This window comes from Helianthus annuus, chromosome 9 (assembly GCF_002127325.2).
Source record: "Helianthus annuus cultivar XRQ/B chromosome 9, HanXRQr2.0-SUNRISE, whole genome shotgun sequence".
Taxonomy (NCBI): Eukaryota; Viridiplantae; Streptophyta; class Magnoliopsida; order Asterales; family Asteraceae; genus Helianthus; species Helianthus annuus.
In genome coordinates this window covers 186,409,650-186,429,715 of record NC_035441.2, presented here as the reverse complement: position 1 = coordinate 186,429,715, position 20,066 = coordinate 186,409,650, and the positions used below count along the sequence as shown (strand labels likewise).

The 20,066-nt window shown below is 33.5% G+C and overlaps 1 protein-coding gene across 1 annotated transcript; it reads left to right on the top strand.

Moving 5' to 3' along the window:
* Positions 1-9,667: 9,667 nt before the first annotated feature.
* LOC110880151 (protein IQ-DOMAIN 14) lies at positions 9,668-11,493 on the top strand. The gene is made up of 3 exons (XM_022128727.2): positions 9,668-10,255; positions 10,431-10,640; positions 10,722-11,493. Exons 1-3 carry the CDS (start codon positions 9,884-9,886, stop codon positions 11,325-11,327), a joined length of 1,188 nt encoding a protein of 395 aa, XP_021984419.1. The 5' UTR covers positions 9,668-9,883; the 3' UTR covers positions 11,328-11,493.
* The last annotated feature ends 8,573 nt before the right edge of the window (positions 11,494-20,066 follow it).

Below are 20,066 nucleotides of genomic sequence, written 5' to 3'. Positions count from 1 at the left end.
TCAGAATGTGTTTAGTTTACCCATATTATACAAGTATCCAAGCTTGTAGGGTCTAAATCACATTCCTTCCCGGTTTTCGCATTCCTCGCGATTAAACCATATTTATTCTTCGAAACTAACCGGTCTAAGCTTAGGCTATGTTAAAAGACCCGTTAGGATTCTAATAGATTATTATAACCTTCGTTCCAGAATAGGAGCCCAGTAAAAGACACGTGCCTTTTTGAATTTGTGGTTATACTTGCTCAGGTAAATACTTTTAACTTATTTTCCCTTATACGGGCTTGGGGGTACGGTATATAAAATACCGCTTGGTCGGGCGATTGACCCCGTCTCATTAGTAGTTGGGTATTATCAATGGGACCCGTTTAAAAACTTGGTGTTGTTTGTTTTTATGCCTTTGGGAGCTTAATGACCATGTCCCGGATATCCTTGGCATCATTTTTGGCCACGACCTTGACACCCGGGTGTAGGCGTACACCCGGTATTATGTCCATTATTTTAAGGTATTAACGTTGGCTTCCCGCCGCGGACTTATACCATGTGGTGTGTCATCTAACCTTAAACCCGATACGACTCGGGCGACTGAACGGTTAACAAACATGTAAATCTTTTACAAGTTTAACTCTGATTAATTATTCCCAAGTTATAAAATGTTTTGTGCCTTGTGCATTTAAAACCAATTTTAAATATTTTCAAAATGAGTCAGGTAAATTGTATTTACCAGTGCAAACTGACGTATTTTCCCCAAAAAGATTAAGTGCAGGTGCTATACGCAATAGGCTGGTTTCTCCTTAGCATCATAGAGTCTCGCAAGCTTTTGGGATGCATATATCTGTTGAACAATTTCTTTCTTTTTACTTCGATCCGCCTGTGGATCTATTTTGACTGGTTGTGATACTTGATATTACAATTAATAGTTGAAATAAATCAAATTTTCATTTGCTTCCGCTGTGCATTATAATTTGTGTTGTTTGACATATGATGATATCAACTACGTCACGTAATCCCCCACCGGGCCCACCGGTGACACGTGGAAATTAGGGGTGTGACAGGTTAGCTTACGGACCGTAAGGGTCAGGGCATACGGTCCGTAAGGGAGTCCCAAAACTTGCTATAAATAGCCGACCTTGGCACTTAACTGTTGAAGTTAAAACGACGTAAATAGCTTCTGTGTACGTCGAGTTCAGGCCAATATATCACAATAAACACACACACGATCACGAGGTGCTGCCACAATCAGGGTAATAACTCGATCGCTATTACGATTCAACGTCCGATCGATTATAACTATCCAACGATTGTCCGAGTGCTGCTCAAATTGAGCTTGTACTTTGTTATTCATTGTGATTTCAACTTGAATGTTTGAGTGTTGTTCGAATTCGGACTATGCTCTGTCATTCGTTGTGAATCCATTGAATTGTTAAGTATCGCACTTGATAATAGTTGTGAGGGTTTAATCTCGTGAATTGACGTAACTGCTGAATTAGTTACTAATCCCGTTTGTGTGTGCATTGTTATTTAAATTAGGTTAGAAGGCTAATTAGTAAAGCTTATACTCTGCTCGTAAATCTGCAATGTGAGTCATTCCTCTTTTATAAACTCTTTTCTCACAGTTTGTGAGTCAACTATTTTACAAAACTTCAAGTTATTTTCAAAGTTATAGTTACAGTGATTAAGTCTATGTAATCACCAAATTACAGCCGGTATGTGGGGTTTTGTATACATTACTTATTTCCCGTCACACTTGGACAAACGGGTGGCCAAGGGGTGATCTGACCACAGTCACAGACACCATTGGACAAATGGGCTAGCCAATGGATGGTCGAGTGACAAATACTGTGGGTAGTTGGTTTGATATCAGAAACATTGTAATTCCCCTTAATACTGTAGATTATAATAAATGTGTCGTTTTCAGTAAAATGAATGATTCACTCAGTATTTCCCCGCTGACAAAACCTTTTTCAAACATGTTTCAGGTGATCTGGTATGAGCAAAGAAAAGTGCCGTGGAGCACTCCCAACTTATAAAAGTGGCTCAATGTAAATAAATAAATGAATATGTTTTGAAAATAAAGATTTCCCTGAGAAATCACATTATTGTAAATTTCGGGAATTTATCCCTAAGTTATGAAACGAGCAGTTTAAATTATTAAAAGATCCTGTTTTAAAAAGACTTCCGCTGTCGCCTAAATTAAATACCACGGGATTCCTGTCTCGCGGCTCCTGAAATGGGTCAAACCGGGTCGGGGGCCGTGACAGATAAGTAATAAAATTTTCCGTCACGTTTTGTCGCTAGATCTGGTGTTATTGTTAGTTTCTGTTTGTTTTGTACTGCTTATACCAGTTTTACAGTGAGAACGATTTTGGTGTTGACATGTGGCATTGATGCTAAATAAAACTAAGGGGTAATTTTGTCAAAAAAACCCACTCACATGAACTGGGTGTTCAAATAAAACGCCATAAAAACACCCAATTCAGAAAAACGCCATGAAAATACCCAGTTAAAAACGCCATAAAACACTTAGTTCAGAAAAACGTCATGAAATTACCTAGTTAAAACGCTATAAAAACACCTAGTTTAGAAAAAAACGCTATGAAAATACCTAGTTAAAACGCCATAAAAACACCTAGTTCAGAAAAACACCATAAAAATACCTAGTCTAAAACGCCATAAAAACTGAGTTCATTTTTTTTTGGAAAATTATGCCAATAGTATACTCGTTGGAAAGATAAAAAACGCTGAGTTTTATGGTGTAATTTTTATTCGAAGAATGATCAAGTATAAAAAAGTTATTGTCGTTTACATATGATGGAGGAAAATGGCATGTGATTAGCATGTGCACCTTTGTTTGGATCTTCTTATTTTACCATCCTTGTAGTTCCAAGGCCCCTATTATTCACAAAAATGTCACCGCGTGAATTGTGGCTGAGAATCATTTTCACCGTTTCACACTTTGAGACGTTTTCTCCTGATCCTGTTCCATAAAATATAACTAGCAGGGTGCCCGCGCGATGCGGCGGGAGTGACAATTTGCATTGTTGTATTCATTTCTACTAGTTTTCTTATTCATATAATATTTATCTTAACATCATTGTGATATCATCAAAAGCAAAGTAATCGGGTAATCCATTTCATTGTGATGTGCATGGTTCAGTCGGTTCGGTTATTATCCTCAACAAAAGGCGAAACAAAAGTCATCGGTTAGTCTACTTTATTAACCAATTGGTTTTCGGTTAATCGCTTCTGTTTATTCGGTTAGATTGACAATTTTTGGTTTCGTGCATTTAATTTTAGTTAATTGCAAAAACCAAACTTTGGCTAAAACTTTTGCTTAGAAATATATGAAATTGAAGTATAAATATATGAAATGAAAGTATAAATATATGAAATAGAGATATAAAATATGAAATATTTGAATTGGAGGTATAAAAGTTAGAAATATATGAAAATATGAATGATTCGGTTCGGTTCAACTAATTTAGGCTAAACGAGAGTACAAAAAATTTTATAATCGGTTTTTGGTTGATTTCGGTTCGGTTTCGTCTGTTTTTCAGTTTGGTTTAGGTTAACGATTTAGTTATTGCTCACCGATAACCGGTTTTGGTTATTAACCGATAGGTGGGCGCGCGATGCGGCGGGAAACACAGACATTGCCATGGTGTGCATTGTTCGGTTGATTAGATTATTATTCTCAACCGAAATTGAGGTCATCGATTAGTCTACTTTATTAACCAATCTGTTTTCAATTAATCGGTTTGGTTTATTCAGTTAGATTGACGGTTTTTGGTTTGATTTATTTAATTTCGGATTTTCGGTTAATAGCCAATACCAAACTTGGGTTAAAACTTTTAATTAGAAATACATGAAACTTAGGTATAATTACATGAAATAGATGCATAGGTAGTTGAAATGGAGGTATAAATACATAAAACAGGGGTATAAATATGAAATATATGAACTGGATGTATAAAAACTAGAAATATAAGAAAATATGAATGGTTCGGTTTAGTTATTTTTGGTTAAATGAGGGTACAAAAAATCGATAACCGTTTTGGGTTAATTCGGGTTTTGGCTAATTAGTTTTCAGTTAATTCAGTTTTGGGTTTGATATCGGTTCGGTTTCAGTTAACAATTCAGTTATTACTCACCCTTAGACATTGTTAATCACGTGACATATTAATTTTTAATTAAAAAACTACAGTAATTATACTCAAATTAAAGAGAATAAAATACTGTTTTATATGGTGTAATTTAAAAAAAAATTAGCGTACCAAATGGTTATGACCGTTTAAAAATCGTCGGGAGGGGGCGGGGTTAGTTTTTTTAAGTAGATAAATGTAATTACTAACTAATTACCTATAATTTTGTTAAAGATTAGAGATTAAAATGTAATCTTGATGAGATGATTAAATTGACGGTATTTAACCACTTAACATTGTGTAGCTATTAAACATTATGGGATAATGACTAAGTACGTTGGCCTTTAATTACCTGTACACTAAGGTATCATCTACTTGTACCTTTTAATCCACACGTCAATACTGACTAAGACAACTATCGAAACGTCAACATAAATGAGCAGGTCGTCACGGTACTTTTTTATTTTTTTTTAAAACATTATTGTTTATAAGATATGAGTAAAATACGTAAAAGAATTATAAGTTTGTTGTGGAGAGGGAAAGTGGAACTAATTATCTATAATTTTGTTATAACACAGGATTTAAGTGTAATAAGTTTAGGGGCAAAAAAAAATAAATGATGTTTAAAAGACCAAATTACCCTCATTTTAGGGGTCTATCTATAAATTAAGGGGAGAAAAGTTCTTATTTTTTTGGTATCTTAAAATACCCTTTACTCATGCATTATAATATAGTATAGATATAAAATATGAGAGAATCCACAAAGAACTACATAAGAGCATATGCTAAGAGATTATAAAGCCGATCTTGAGAATTCAAATGCTCTATACAAATCGGAAAAAAAGGCTTTTAAATCCTAGCGAATTATATAAACTAAATGAATGACGATTAATGTTATTGTATCAGTTATGTTGCATCAATAAAAAGTTAAAAACCTTATTAAAAAACCCAATAAAATAACCTTAGCCGATATAAAAGTACAATGTGTACAATGTCTTCCATCAAATTAGTTCACACCTTTCAGTCTAAGGAGCCTGAAATTTTGTGACAAGTGTTTAGATTGATAAAACGAGTATTGAATTTACTTTCTTCTTGCATAACATGTGTTGAGAAAGACTTTGCCTAGACGTCTTTCATTTTGTCACTTTAATTCGATGTAAGAGCTATGCAACTTGCATTATCTTCATTGATAATTATCTGGTCTCACTTGATATAGTATAAAATGCATATTTTTTGTAAGTCCAACATACTAATGACGATGCCGAAACTTGCTTTTAAGACCTCAAAGAAAACTGTGCCGTTGCATGTGGATATGTAACATAACTAAGATTGTTTTTTTTTTTTTTTTTTTGAACGGCAAATTTGGATCACTGACGGACCACTGGAGTATCATCGTGCCACCAGCGGAACTACCCGATCATATCCATCTCCACTAGGCATAATGCCTATACACCAATTCAGGAGGAAACCCAATAAATATGGGAAAAACCCCCTTGTGGGAATCGAACCCAAGACCTATTGGTCCCAAAGTCTTATCCCACTCCCAAGATGCCACTAGGCTATAAAGCCATGGACAACATAACTAAGATTGTACTTTGTAGATAAAGATAGATACACAAAATCAACGTACCCAACGTGATGAGAATTATCATTCTTCCGATTAAAGAGACCTAAGCCTCATGTCTTGTAAATACACTTAGAACGGATATAAATATAAAAGTAAGATGGTGCTTTTTTGTTTTTTATGACAATCAACTTACCTAAAATTATTTGTTTTCACCCAAAACAAAATTTGACTTGTCATTATCATTATCTCCATTTCTCCAACAATGATTTCTCTAAAAAAATAAATAAAAAAGAATCTAACGAGTGTCAATTCATTGATTAAATAGTTATGTTAATGACTTTTTATTTTTATATGAAAACATAAATTCAAACTTAAAACTCGCACCTTATAATATCGATAAAATAGTTATGTTAATGGCATTTTTTTTCATATAAAACACGCACCTTATAACTTTGGTAAAATAGTTATGTTAATGGCTTTTTATTTTTATATGAAAACATAAATTCAAACTCAAAACACGCACCTTACAAGAAATCTTAATCTTATAGTTTAAACTAGATTATAACCCCGTGTATTACACGGGTTGAATAAATGAATTTTATATACCAAATAATAAAACATTATCTTTTTAAAAGCCTCCTTTATTGCACGGGTTGAAGAAATATAATTTTATATATTAAATAATAAAATAAGTTATATTTATAAGAACCATATGTATTGTACGGGTTGAATAAATGTAATATTATATACCAAATAATAAAAAAATTATATCTTTAAAACCATTGTATTACACGGGTTGAATAAATTTAACATTGTTTACCAAATAATAAAAGAAGTTATATTTTTAAAAACCCCCGTGTATTACATGGGTTGAATAAATATGATTTTATATACCAAATAATAAAAAAATATATTTAAAAAACTAACGGATTTTTTATATTTAAATTAGGATAAGATTGAATATTAATCTTTATTTATTTAGTTAATATAAGATTGAAAAATCATATGATTGAATAGGTGGGAGGTTGTATTATAATAAATCGGTTAACCGTACTGAATGATAGAGATAATAGTGATTGTTGAACAAATTAATTAATCGAATTTAACAGAAACATTTGTGATGTTAGGCGGATTTTTTTTAATTATTTGAAAGTTAATATCAACTTTGGAATTCGTATGAATTCTTATTAGATTTGATTAAATAATATTGATAATAAAAAATTGTATTAGATTAGATTTTAGATTTGATTAAATATTATTAATAATAGGAATTTGTATTAATTTAGATTAAATATTATTATTTTTAGTATTATTAATAATTTTAATCAATTAAATGAGAGAATGATAAGTGTCCCAAAACAGATTTCTTTTATTATATCGTAAGTATAGATATAGATTTATATTGTATTTCAGTCTATATTCTTTATATAATTCTTATTTCATAACAATAAGCAATTAACAGTTACCATGTGGATTAATTTTAATTATTTTATATTCATATAGCACGTTGTGATGAATTTTGTTTCTATAAACGATAATTACTAATTAGCTGGAAATAAAATACACAACTGCTAAGTTTACTTCTTTTTTTAACAAAAAAAAAGGTAATTCATTTGATATACGTTTGATCTTTTAAAATTATTGATAATAAAAATTTGTATTAGATTAGATTTTAGATTTGATTAAATATTATTAATAATAAGAATTTGTATTAATTTAGATTAAATATTATTATTTTTAGTATTATTAATAATTTTAATCAATTAAATGAGAGAATGACAAGTGTCCCAAACAGGTTTCTTTTATTATATAGTATAGATTAGAGTAATGATATGCTAATAACGAAAGGGCATGCAAAGTTTAATATAGTTCGTTATTTCCTTAAATAAGTTGATTCTTACTCTAAAATAAAACACTCTTTTTATTTTAGGCTAAATTGCACTTTTCGTCCTTTATGTTTCAGGGTTTTTGCAGGCGTTGTCCTTTAAGTTTAAAAATTACACTCTATGTCCTTTATGTTTGCAACCTATAACAGGCGGTGTCCTTTCTAGGTTTATGAGAAAGGACACCGCCTGTTATAGGTTGCAAACATAAAGGACACCGCCTGTTATAGGTTGAAAACATAAAGGACACCGCCTGTTATAGGTTGCAAACATAAAGGACATAGAGTGTAATTTTTAAACTTAAAGGACAGCGCCTGCAAAAACCCTGAAACATAAAGGACGAAAAGTGCAATTTAGCCTTTATTTTATAAAAATAACTTTCTTAGTTTAATTTTGATATATTAAAGTTATTTAACTTGTAATACACACATTTTCATAAAATTGGGATAACTAGTTGTTAATAACACAATTAGGTTATGTGTGTGGTATAAAACCCCTAGGGGCTTTATAACGCCACATCAGCGCCACGTATACGTCACATAAGTGAGGAACTTTATCGTTAACTTGTACGGTGTGGGATAACCTTCTTTTAAAGCTAATTTTAAACAATATAAAAAAGAAAAGAAAAATGAAATAAAAAAGGGGGAAATCTGATTGGTGGGAATGAATAGGTCCCACATGCATACCATATAATATAGCGCTCACCGTTGGGGGTCACGAAATTGCCCATAACGCCCCCCACCCCCATAGCGTCCAGGAAATAGGGGAAGGACGCCAAATTTGCTGAGTTGGCCAGAGACGGTATACCACACCCCCTTGATCTTATTATCTATGTAGAAGTTATATCACGTAAACTCTTCGTATGACCTGAACAACATATCATCATAGATCTTATTTGAAAAAATTATATCGACTAAAATCTTAAAAAGTACACCGTCAATATTTCTACAAACTTAAAAATATTGCTTCATAAAAACTCTAGACCATTCAATAAACTCATATTTGAATTTGTTTATAAGTATATTATTTTAAGTTATTGTAAGTTTAATAGTAAACGTAACATATGCATATAATTAATTTTATCTACCATCCCCACCACTTTCACTGAGATTCTGCACGAATTTGCCAGAAAGATTTATGCAAAGATGAGTTGAAGCATTTTCATTAAAAATGTTTATCTACCAAGTAATGTTAAAATCCAACATCTAGACAATGAACCACCAACAACAATTAAGTTGAGTATTTAGGTCCACACTCATTGTAGATTTTCCAAAGGGAGAAGAACACAATTGAGGGTTAATTTGAAATTAGGGGGTGGGTGTATGTCTCCATTTGAGTATTAATTAGTTAGTTGACATCATAATTTCTTCTTTTTCAACTACTTTTTTGGGTTCCAACACTAATCAATTTAATTTTGTCTCTAATACTTAGAATTATTTGACTACATTTTGTTGATGTGTGTGTGTGACAAGAGGGAAGAAGCTAAATGAGTGTTTTTTTGAAATTTAGGAAGTAGGTGTGGTGAGTGTGTGGCCATTTGATTATTTAACTTGTTGACATCATTATTGCTACTTTTCACATGTTAAACCTTTTTAAAAGATCAAACTTCAAGTGATTTTGTCTCTGATTCTTGGCTTGTTTGACTGGCTTATGTGTTTATGCAAATGATTCATATATGTTACTTTTTATCCTTTTATTATTATTACCATTATTATTATTATTTTTTGGTTACAAAATTGTTCATTCATATTCATAGTTCATTCATAGGTTATTTAAATTGAAACTTCCCTCCCTATTTTGGTTCACTATCATCATCATCTTCTCTGTTTGAAAGATTTGTTGTAATCTAAAATCTAAAACTTGTGTCTCATTTTCCAACTTTTTCCTTTGTTATTTTCTGCATCATCTTTTTGTCACCTAATGCAGTTCATCACGAGGTAATGTCAGAAAACCAAGAATAAAAATTCAAAAATTACCCCATACAATACATCATCTCTCAAACTCAAACACCATTATTTTAAGGTTTTCTTGCAAACTATTCTCTCTCTCTCTCTCTCTCTCTCTCTCTCTCTCTCTCTCTCTCTCTCTCTCTCTGCATTTCCAACTTGTAAAAGATTCTAAATGTCCTTCCAAATGTTCCTTCACACATAACAATATACATATATACATACATACACTTGGCTCATTTAGTCATCTTACCCTCACTTTTGCACCAATTAAATACATTCATTTGCACTTGCATTTGCATTTGTTTCCTCTCTAAATTCCCATTTTTGTGAATTTAGATAGTAAAAATGGGAAAGGCTACAAGGTGGTTTAAAGGGCTGTTGGGTATGAAAGATAAAGAAAATGTCAACAATTTGAACAACTCCGGTGACCGGAAAGATAAGAAAAGATGGAGCTTCGGAAAGCCCTTGAAGGAAACTCAGCCGCCGGCTGAGGCTGCTTGGTTGAGATCTTACATGTCCGAGACAGAAAACGAACAAAACAAGCATGCAATTGCTGTCGCCGCCGCCACTGCCGCCGCCGCTGATGCCGCGGTCGCTGCCGCACAAGCGGCTGTCGCCGTTGTGCGCCTCACAAACCAACGTAGAATGGCGCCGTATGGCGGCGGCCGAGAGACATTGGCCGCGGTCAAGATTCAAAAAGTCTTTAGATCCCATTTGGTAAATTTTAATTATTATTATTATTATTATTATTATTATTATTATTATTATTATTATTATTATTATTATTATTATTATTATCATAGCCTTTTCTTTTCTTTTCGGCAAGGTTTTGAATTTTCTTTTTTTTTTTTTGAATTTTAATTAAGTTTGTGGTGATTATTGATTATGTTAGGCTAGAAAGGCTTTAAGAGCTTTAAAAGGGCTAGTGAAATTACAAGCTCTAGTGAGGGGATTTTTGGTGAGAAAAAGAGCAGCTGCCACTCTTCATAGTATGCAAGCTCTCATTAGAGCTCAAGCCGCCATCAGATCCGAACGGGCTCGTCGTTCGTTCACGAAAGACAACCGTTACGAGCCGTCGGAGTTTCGGCATCGAAAATCAATTGTAAGATCCTACACTTGTTATATGATATGAATAATGAATTGGCACAAATTTAATTAACTTGTTATATTATGTTGTTATTAGGGGAAGATTGACATTGAGAGAAATGAATTCCATAGCAAGAGACTCTCGGCTTATGAATCGAATTGCTACGAAGAGAGCCCGAAAATAGTTGAAATCGACACCTATAGGCCGCAATCTAGATCCCGACGCATAAACACATGTGCATCTGATTCCGGGGAGGATTCACATTCGCATTCGCATTCACATTACATCAACACCATGCCATCCCCCCTTCATTGCCAAAACCCTGCGTGCCTTTCAATTCCCGAATTCAACAATCATCAAGATTTCGAGTGGGGATACGTGGGCGATGATTACAAGTACTCAAACACGGCTCAAAGCACTCCTCGTTTCATCAATTCAAACAAGTTAAACGGGCAAGTGACCCCGGCTAAAAGTGTGTGTGGGGATAGCTTTTTCAGGCCGTATTCAAACCACCCGAGTTACATGGCGGGCACACAGTCGTCTAAAGCGAAACTGAGGTCACATAGTGCACCTAAACAAAGGCCCGACCCGGGGCCCAAGAAGAGGTTGTCACTTAATGAAATTGTGGCATCAAGATATAGTTTAAGTGGTTTGAAGATGCAAAAGACTTGTTCTCAAGTTCAAGAAGCTTTTGATTTGTAATGGTGGTTAAGTTAGCTACTTAGATTATCAATCAGTCAATGTGTTGTTTTTGATAGAGAATTTGGCATAGATGTGAACAAGAAATCCTTTTTCTTGGCTTTGTTTGTGTAAATTATATTAAAAGTGTTTTGAGATTTGAATGTATGAAGAAGCTTTCTTGAATCAACTCTTTTGAACTTATGTTTTGTTTATTATGTATATAAATAAAACATTTTAAAGAAAAAGTTTAATGTTGTTATGAAATTTGAACCCAATTTAAGATGATATATTTGAAGTTCCCAATTTCCCTCTTTCCTATTTGAGACATTTTAAGATTTGGCCTAAACATTTGGTCAGAACACTATCATTGTACTCTATGCATGTGTAACAAGTGGGCTTTGCTTCAATTCATAGCAACCGTTAAATTAGTTATTCAGCAGTTATAAATATTTTACAGAAAAGTAAAACTATAGATTTGTTTACTCTTAAGTCTTAGGATTTAGGAAGTCCTTGGTAAAAATAAAGATTTGTTTACCTTTTTGGAGGTCCTATATGCTACATGAGAGAATAATACTTTTTCATTGTATGTAGCAACTTTTAGTTATTATAATAACAGTGACGTGACACTAGAGTCATTTTACTGTTTTGAAAGATTACTTGTACAAAATGAGAAAATAAGTCTTGTTTTTTTTTTATGATGATTAAAATAGAAAGTAAGCTATACATTGATGTTATAACAGTTATTTACAAATAGTATTCATAATTCTGAATTTTGATAAGCTTAACCATAAGAAATGTTGAGTTTCGTTGGTTTTCTGATTCGTGAATATCTGGATATCTTTAAAATGTTTAGAAGACTTTCAGATTGAATTATTTTGATAGAACTTACGAAAAGTCAGTCGAATAATACTAGAGAAAAATTAAGAACGAGTGTGTGTAATATGTCTTAAATTTGTGTACCATTTGAATTAACAAATACGGGCTTTAAGACCCAGGGGAAACCGCCATGCTTATCCAAGGCTATTGGGCGTTCCCCTTGGACCGCACCAGGGGTTGACTCCCCTGCGCGCCTACCACAGCGCTACCAGGGGGTCTGCACCTGGACCCCCTTTCCAACTTTTTTGATCTTTGACTATGATCTCTCATTGCTTATTGAGTAAATCCAATTACACTAAAATCACCAACTAACAATGTGTGTTGCTAGACTGAGGTATTGCTTATTGAGTAAATCCAATTACACTAAAATCACCAACTAACAATGTGTGTTGCTAGACTGAGGTTTTTCACGATGGACAACTCATCCACCACTCACGCACACCTTGTGTGGTATTGCTCATGACTCACGCGTTCACTGTCACCTCATAAAACTCGACCTAAGTTTCAACATACTAGGGAATATTCTCTTGTACTGCTTGGCTCATTTGAAGGACAAGGTAAGACTAAATATTCAATAGCAAGCATATCACTTCACACATATGTTAGGGATATATCACACAATCAACAAGAACAAACTCACACAACAGCTCACTTTCACACACACTCTAAATCACAAGAACAAGAACACATGATTTATAGTGGTTCGATCAAGCTTGATCTACGTCCACTCTCCACAACTAGTTTGCTCTTTGTATTAGGTGCTCAAAAGTTACAGTACATGAATGAAAAGTATTTATAGGGGATACAATTAGGGTTGTTGACTTTAAGCTACACTGACAAATAAAACCACTGCTCTGGTTAAAACTTCACAACCCATATCTGGGTTATCTGTTGCCACAACCCAGACGAGTTATCTGGGCATCTGGGTTATCAGTTGTAGCTAAGGCATAACCCAGACGAGTTATCTGGTCATCTGGGTTATCAGTTGCTTCTGAGGCATAACCCAGACAAGTTAACTTGGTCATCTGGGTTATCAGTAGCTTTGACACTCTCTAGTCAAATCCTCCACAACCCAACAATCTCCCACTTGGAGGCTTTGACGATTTCAAACTGCACTCCATGCAACTTCATACTCATAAGTACCTCTGTAACCTCTTCATCTTTACTAGTTGTGGGCGGCCTTCTCATCAGTTAACCTGAAGGCCAGTACATCAGATTTCCATATCTTAAAAGCATCAAATACATCAGATTTGTTTTTAAGAAAATAGACCCAAACCTTGTGTGTTGAATCATCGATGAAGGTAACATAGTATCTCGAGCCCCCTAGGGATGAAACTGATGTTGGTCCATATACATCCGAGTGAACAAGCTCCAGCTTCTGAGCTTTCGGTGTCCACCCCGTCTTCACAAAAGTGACTCTCTTTTGTTTACCAAGGACGCAAGATTCACATAATTCAGTTTCCACTTCCTTCAAGTCTGTAAACTTCCCTTTCTGAGCCAACATCTTCAATCCCTTCTCGCTCGTGTGTCCGAGTCGACTGTGCCATAAAGTAGATAGACCCGGACTGGTGGTCATGGCATGAACACCTTCAGCATGAATATCTGCCATGTATAGAGTGTCTTGCTTCTTTCCTTTGGCAATCACTAAGTTGCCTTTGATCACTTTCCATTGTCCACCCCCAAAGTGAACATTAAACCCTTTATCATCCAATTTTCCAACTGAAATCAACTTTCTCCTCAAATTAGGAATAACCCTAACATCTTTCAATGTCCCTATAGTTCCCAATGAGATCTTCAAGTCTACATCTACAATACCCGTAATATCAAGCATTTGGTCATCGGCTAAACGAACTTTACCAAAGTTACCTGTTCATAGATTCTTGACCATATCTGGGCATGAGATAGAATGGAAAGAAGCACCAGAATCCATAATCCAGGATTCCACTGTATTCTCAACACAACATATGAGAGCATCTCCTGATTCTTCAGAAGATAAACTATTTACTTCTTTCTTTGCAGCTGGTTTTGTACATTGGCTTCTAAAGTGACCTTTTTCTTCGCAGTTCCAACATTCAATGTCTTTTCTGTTCTTTGACTGTCCCCTTTTTCTGCACTTTGATCTACCTCGATTAGTTCCTCTATCGTTTCTTCTTCCTCTACTTTCTGTGTGCAATAAATAACTTGAACTGGAAGTTTCATTATTGCTTCTCTGTCTGATATCTTCATTTATAATCAAGTCACGAATACTCTCAAAAGTGAGTTTGGTAGTGCCGGATGCACTACTAACAACTGTGACTGTGCCTGACCAACTGTCGGGCAAAGATGATAGAAGGAGGAGCGCTTGTACTTCATCATCAAACTTTATTTCAACCGAGGCTAAACGAGAGATAATCGAGTTAAACTCGTTTATGTGAGAGGTAACCGACATGCCTTCCTTCATCTTGGTGTTAACCAATTGTCGGATGAGGAATACTTTGTTTGAAGCAGATGGTTTTTCATACATGTTGGACAAAGCTTTCAATACACCGTAAGTAGTTGTTTCATTGACAATGTTATACGCAACACTCTTTGTCAAAGAAAGCCTAACCACACCCGAAGCTTGTCTATCCAACAACTTCCATTCTTCATCATACATGTCATCTGGTTGTTGTCCCAACATAGGAAAATGCAAACCCTTTTGATACAACAAATCTTCTATTTGCATTCTCCAAAATCCATAATCACTACCATCAAACTTGTCAATCTTGATTTTACTATCTTCTGCCATTTTTAACAAATAATTATCAACTGCTACAAACTAAACGAGTTCGTACTGCTAAAGGATAATTATACTAGCGAAAGCAACAAACGGAAACAAATACTTATCTGTTTCAAGCTTTAAAATGGCGATTGAACAAATAATGATAGGTGATGAGATCCTTGTCAAAGTTGAGGGGCCTGTTTGCAGACAAGAGAAACTTGATTCCCTTAAAAAAGAAGGAACAAAAAAACGTCTGGTTATTTCTTCTTCTTCCTGCGATGTTACTCTGCTCCCACAGAACAACAAAGAAATTTCTTTTTCCTTCTGAAATCCAGCGAATCCCAAGCAAAATCGAAACCCTAGATCTTCGATTTTGAAACCCTAGATGCGATTTCCATCAAGGATGGTCTCTAATTTGGAACCCTAGGCGGCGGCGGATGTGCTAGTGGCGGGAAGATGAATAGCGGCGACGGCTACTGGGTTTCTGAAACCCTAGTCACGATTTGCAGGTATCTTCCTCTTCACCTCTTTTGCTACTTGTTTGTGTGAATCAATCGAGAGCCTGAGCTCTGATACCAGTTGTTAGGGATATATCACACAATCAACAAGAACAAACACACACAACAACTCACTCACACACACACACACTCTAAATCACAAGAACAAGAATACAAGATTTATAATGGTTCAATCAAGCTTGATCTACGTCCACTCTCCACAACTAGTTTGCTCTTTGTATTAGGTGCTCAAAAGTTATAGTACATGAATGAGAAGTATTTATAGGGGATACAATTAGGGTTGTTGACTTTAAGCTACAGTGACAAATAAAACCACTGCTCTGGTTAAAACTTCACAACCCATATCTGGGTTATCTGTTGCCACAACCCAGCCGAGTTATCTGGGCATCTGAGTTATCAGTTGTAGCTAAGGCATAACCCATACGAGTTATCTGGTCATCTGGGTTATCAGTTGCTTCTGAGGCATAACCTAGACAAGTTAACTTGGTCATCTGGGTTATCAGTAGCTTTGACACTCTCTAGTCAAATCCTCCACAACCCAACAACATAACTATTGAATTTATAAAAAAATAGGGCCAATCTTTAGTCATTAAAGTGGTCGTCTTGGTGCAATTTCAATTGTAGTAACGTAGTTATTAGATGATCGCCATTATTAGATGATCTATTTCGCTATTGTAATGTTAGGGGCTTTTATAAAATTCGTCATTTAAAAAAATAATATTTTTTTGGTTACACTAAAAAAGTACAAATACTTGGTACGAGGAGAAAGTTACATGAAGATCAATCATGGTTGTTAAAATACAGAATTTTCTTCATCGAGACAGATGTTCAAAAACCATGCTACTCCTACTCCTACATGAGCTAATGCATCGATTTGAAAAGTACAAATGGTTAACGCAATTCAAGGATTTAAATCACACAAAATTAAGGTATTAATCAATGAAAATCGAGGTGATGCCTATTATTTTAAGTTAGCGAGTAGTATTTTAAAATATATAAAAACTTTGAATTTTGAAATGTTTGTTGGGTCCATCACCGAGAGAATTTGAAGGTAACGGCTATTATTATTTTTTAAGTTTTAATATCTTTCCTGGATTCAAAAATATAATATAAAAAGGAAAACTGTATTTTGTATGTATTAATCAATACTTATTTTTTTACTCAGGCTACATCATCCTATTCTGTTTTTTATTAATATTTTAGTATTTAATCTGTTTTTATTAATATTTTAGTATTTAACCCATCTAATACCAACGGTCTATTTCCTTTTGAATCCTTCCTAACATGGTTAACCACTTCGTTAGTGATCTAAATAAATTAAACTAGATTTTTATTTATAATTAAGCATTCAAGTTATTTAAAATGAAAGCCCCATATCTACATTCCATTATTTATTGCATATAAATTATAATACGAAATGGACCACTACTCGAATGGAAGGCATGTTATTGAAAGTAGTAACCAAGAAATTGTAAAGAAATTATGTAGATAAGGTTATGACGTAATTAAAGCCTCGCTTTGGGAGACCAAATTTCATGTGCTATGTTCACTTCCAAACCACATGGAACCAACCTTCGGTTTTTTTTTTTAATAAAAGGTGCAAAAGTTCACTTAAAATGAAGTAAAAGGCTCACTTCTGAATAGAACGACATTCATCGAATCAAATTTTATTAATCACATAACCTTTGATTATAATTAGTTCGTCTGGTTTTCTTGGACTTCTAAATGAGTTTTTTTTTTTTTTACTCTTATGTAAACATGTTAAGAATACTTGATACTTTTGACTTTTAAATGTGCTATAGACTATTTTATTAACTTTTGTGATATACAAATAACCAAAAATATTTGTATTTAAAAGTAGTCAAATTGGATTTAAATAATCTCAGCTTTCTTAATTTGGCTGAACTCAGTTATTAGTCAATAATAATCCGAACTGGTCCACTTTTGGCCGATAATAGTCCGCCGTTAAAAATAGCTTAACGGAGTTAAGCGTTTTTCCGAATTACAAACTGATGTTTTATGGATATTTGATCAGAACGAGGATACGAGTCGATTTATATAAAACTTACCTCGAAACGATGTTTCAAACGACTTGATTTTTGTTAATTGGAAGTTTAAACACCCGAATTGAAGCACCGTTTTCGTCATTTGAGATAGTATTTCAAGGTAAATTTTACATCAATCAACTCGTATCCTCGTTCTAATACAAAGCAATAAAACGCTAGTTTGTAATTCGCAAAAAAACTTAACTCCGGCTATATTTAACGCAGACTATTATCGGCTAAAAGTGGACTAGTTCGGATTATTATCGGCCAGTAACTGAGTTGAAATTATTATCGGTCAAATTAAGAAAGGTGTGATTATTTAAATCCAAATTTTCTTAAAAGTATATAATAGTTATTGTTACATAGTAATATAAGTATCATCTTTATATTTATCAAGTAATATACTTTTAATAGATTATATATTGAAGGAAAATTGGCTCGTTAAACTATTCCCTTTATTATATAATCATTGCTCATTCATGTGAACTACAAAATATTCTTCTTCTAGTAGATTTAAAATAAAGATAAATTTTGCTTACTTCATAAGTTTGTCTAATAAAGTTTTTAACTATACCTTTTTATGATATCAACATGACCATAACTATTTAATTTTAAATATTAATACAAAACATAATGAATATGTTTTCTATCCTTTTGAATTTACAATAACATCATATCATTACTTCTTGCTAACATGCGTTATAAGTTGAAACTTGCACAATAGATTTTCCAACAAGTAGAATCAATTCAAAATCCAGTTTTTAAATATCGTTAAAAGTTGAACTTAGTGTACATACGTAAAAGCAGGACCGGACCTCCAAAAATAGGGCCTCCAATTAAAAGGAAAATCATATGCTAACTATTTTAGTATTAGTGTAAATATATTGTTTTAGATTTGTTTGATTTCTTATACAAGAAAATCACTATGTGTTATAGTTGTGTAAAATTTTTGTTTGGTTGCCAACACGGATAAATAAGTACCGTTTATAATAATCAAAAAGGAAAAAGGGCCCCAAAATTTCATTTCGTCTTAGGCCTCCAAAAATGTTGGAACGACCCTGCGTAAAAGAATACCGCTTTGATACTATTTATACCAAGGAACTACATTAACGAAAAACTATATAAATGGGTTTTATTAAGAAACTTTTACTCGTCAAAGATTAAAGTAATTATTGAAATTCATAAAAAGTAGAATATCACCTTCTAATCCCTTGAATAGACACAACAACTAACAAAATCTGATAACAAAAATTAAATGTTAATATGTAATCTAGAAATATCATCAATGCATTGTTTAGTGTTTATTATAAAAAAAAAAAACAAAACCTTAGACTTCAATGGGGAATTATGAATTTAGATATAAGATACTTGAATTGTTATATACAAAAGCTTTATATAACTATACATTTTACATGAGTAATTTTTATTAGTCATTATATCCTAGCCAAACTAAATCTACATATTTTCTAAATGATATTACTGACTTAATTCAATAATTCAGCAATTGGAAAATAAGTATAGCTCATTTAATGCGACGGATATATTTTTTTTTTTTTGAACATCATGACGGATAAATTAATAAGTGTATATAACAAGTTTGTTTTTGAACAGCCAAAGGAGAATTTTTTTTATTATAACACCACCAACATTCTTGCCCTTAGCAAGAAGCTAAGAGATCAAACAAAAACAACCAGAATAGAAACATTACAACATATCCCCCTTAGCACCAAATTACTACAAAATTACATAACATGTCATTATGATAAATCCAATTCTTGAACTAATATATAAAAAAACTAAAATGGACTTATGAGTTAAATATTAAAAAAATAATGACATAAGTTAAAATAATTTCTTTTAATCAAAAGAATTTCCAAACAAATAGAATAAATTACAACATTATTATGAAGAAAAAACATAAATATTTTTTACAACTATCTTGAAATTTAAATTGCTAGCTATGACTACAAAATAGATTAAAAATCATAGTTATAAGACCATGTGTAGTGGTGAACTAACATAATGCCTCCATCATGGGGTATTATCCGACACGTGGCATCCTAGTCAGCGTTGGAGCATTATAGCAAAAGTGGCGTAGTGGGGCATTATTGGATAATGCCCCTTCCAATCAATAAACAATTATTTTTTTTATAGAGAAAAGAAAAAAAAAAAGAAATGGCACTACACTTGGAAGTCTCCCATTGGCCCATGCATTTGACCCATGCACATTATTCAAATAAAACGCCCGGTTTGCCTTTCCAATTTAGCGTGATTTTTAAAACGCCCGGCTTCAAACTTTTTGAATTATAACGCCCAAAACGCCCGGTGTAGTGGGGGGAGGGGCGTTTTGGGGCGTTTTTTTTCAATTTTTTTTAAAAATCACGCCCCACTACACATGGTCTAAGAGTGATAAGACTGTGGGCCCATATCAGTGCTAAATGGTCCGATCAAATACAAGTAGTCCATGGGCTGGGCTTTGGGCCCGTAGCTGTTGTAAGTGTAAATATAAAAACGTATCCATTACGTAACACAGGCTGACCCATAGTCAAGAAAAGGCTACAATCTCCAACGGTCAAAAAAG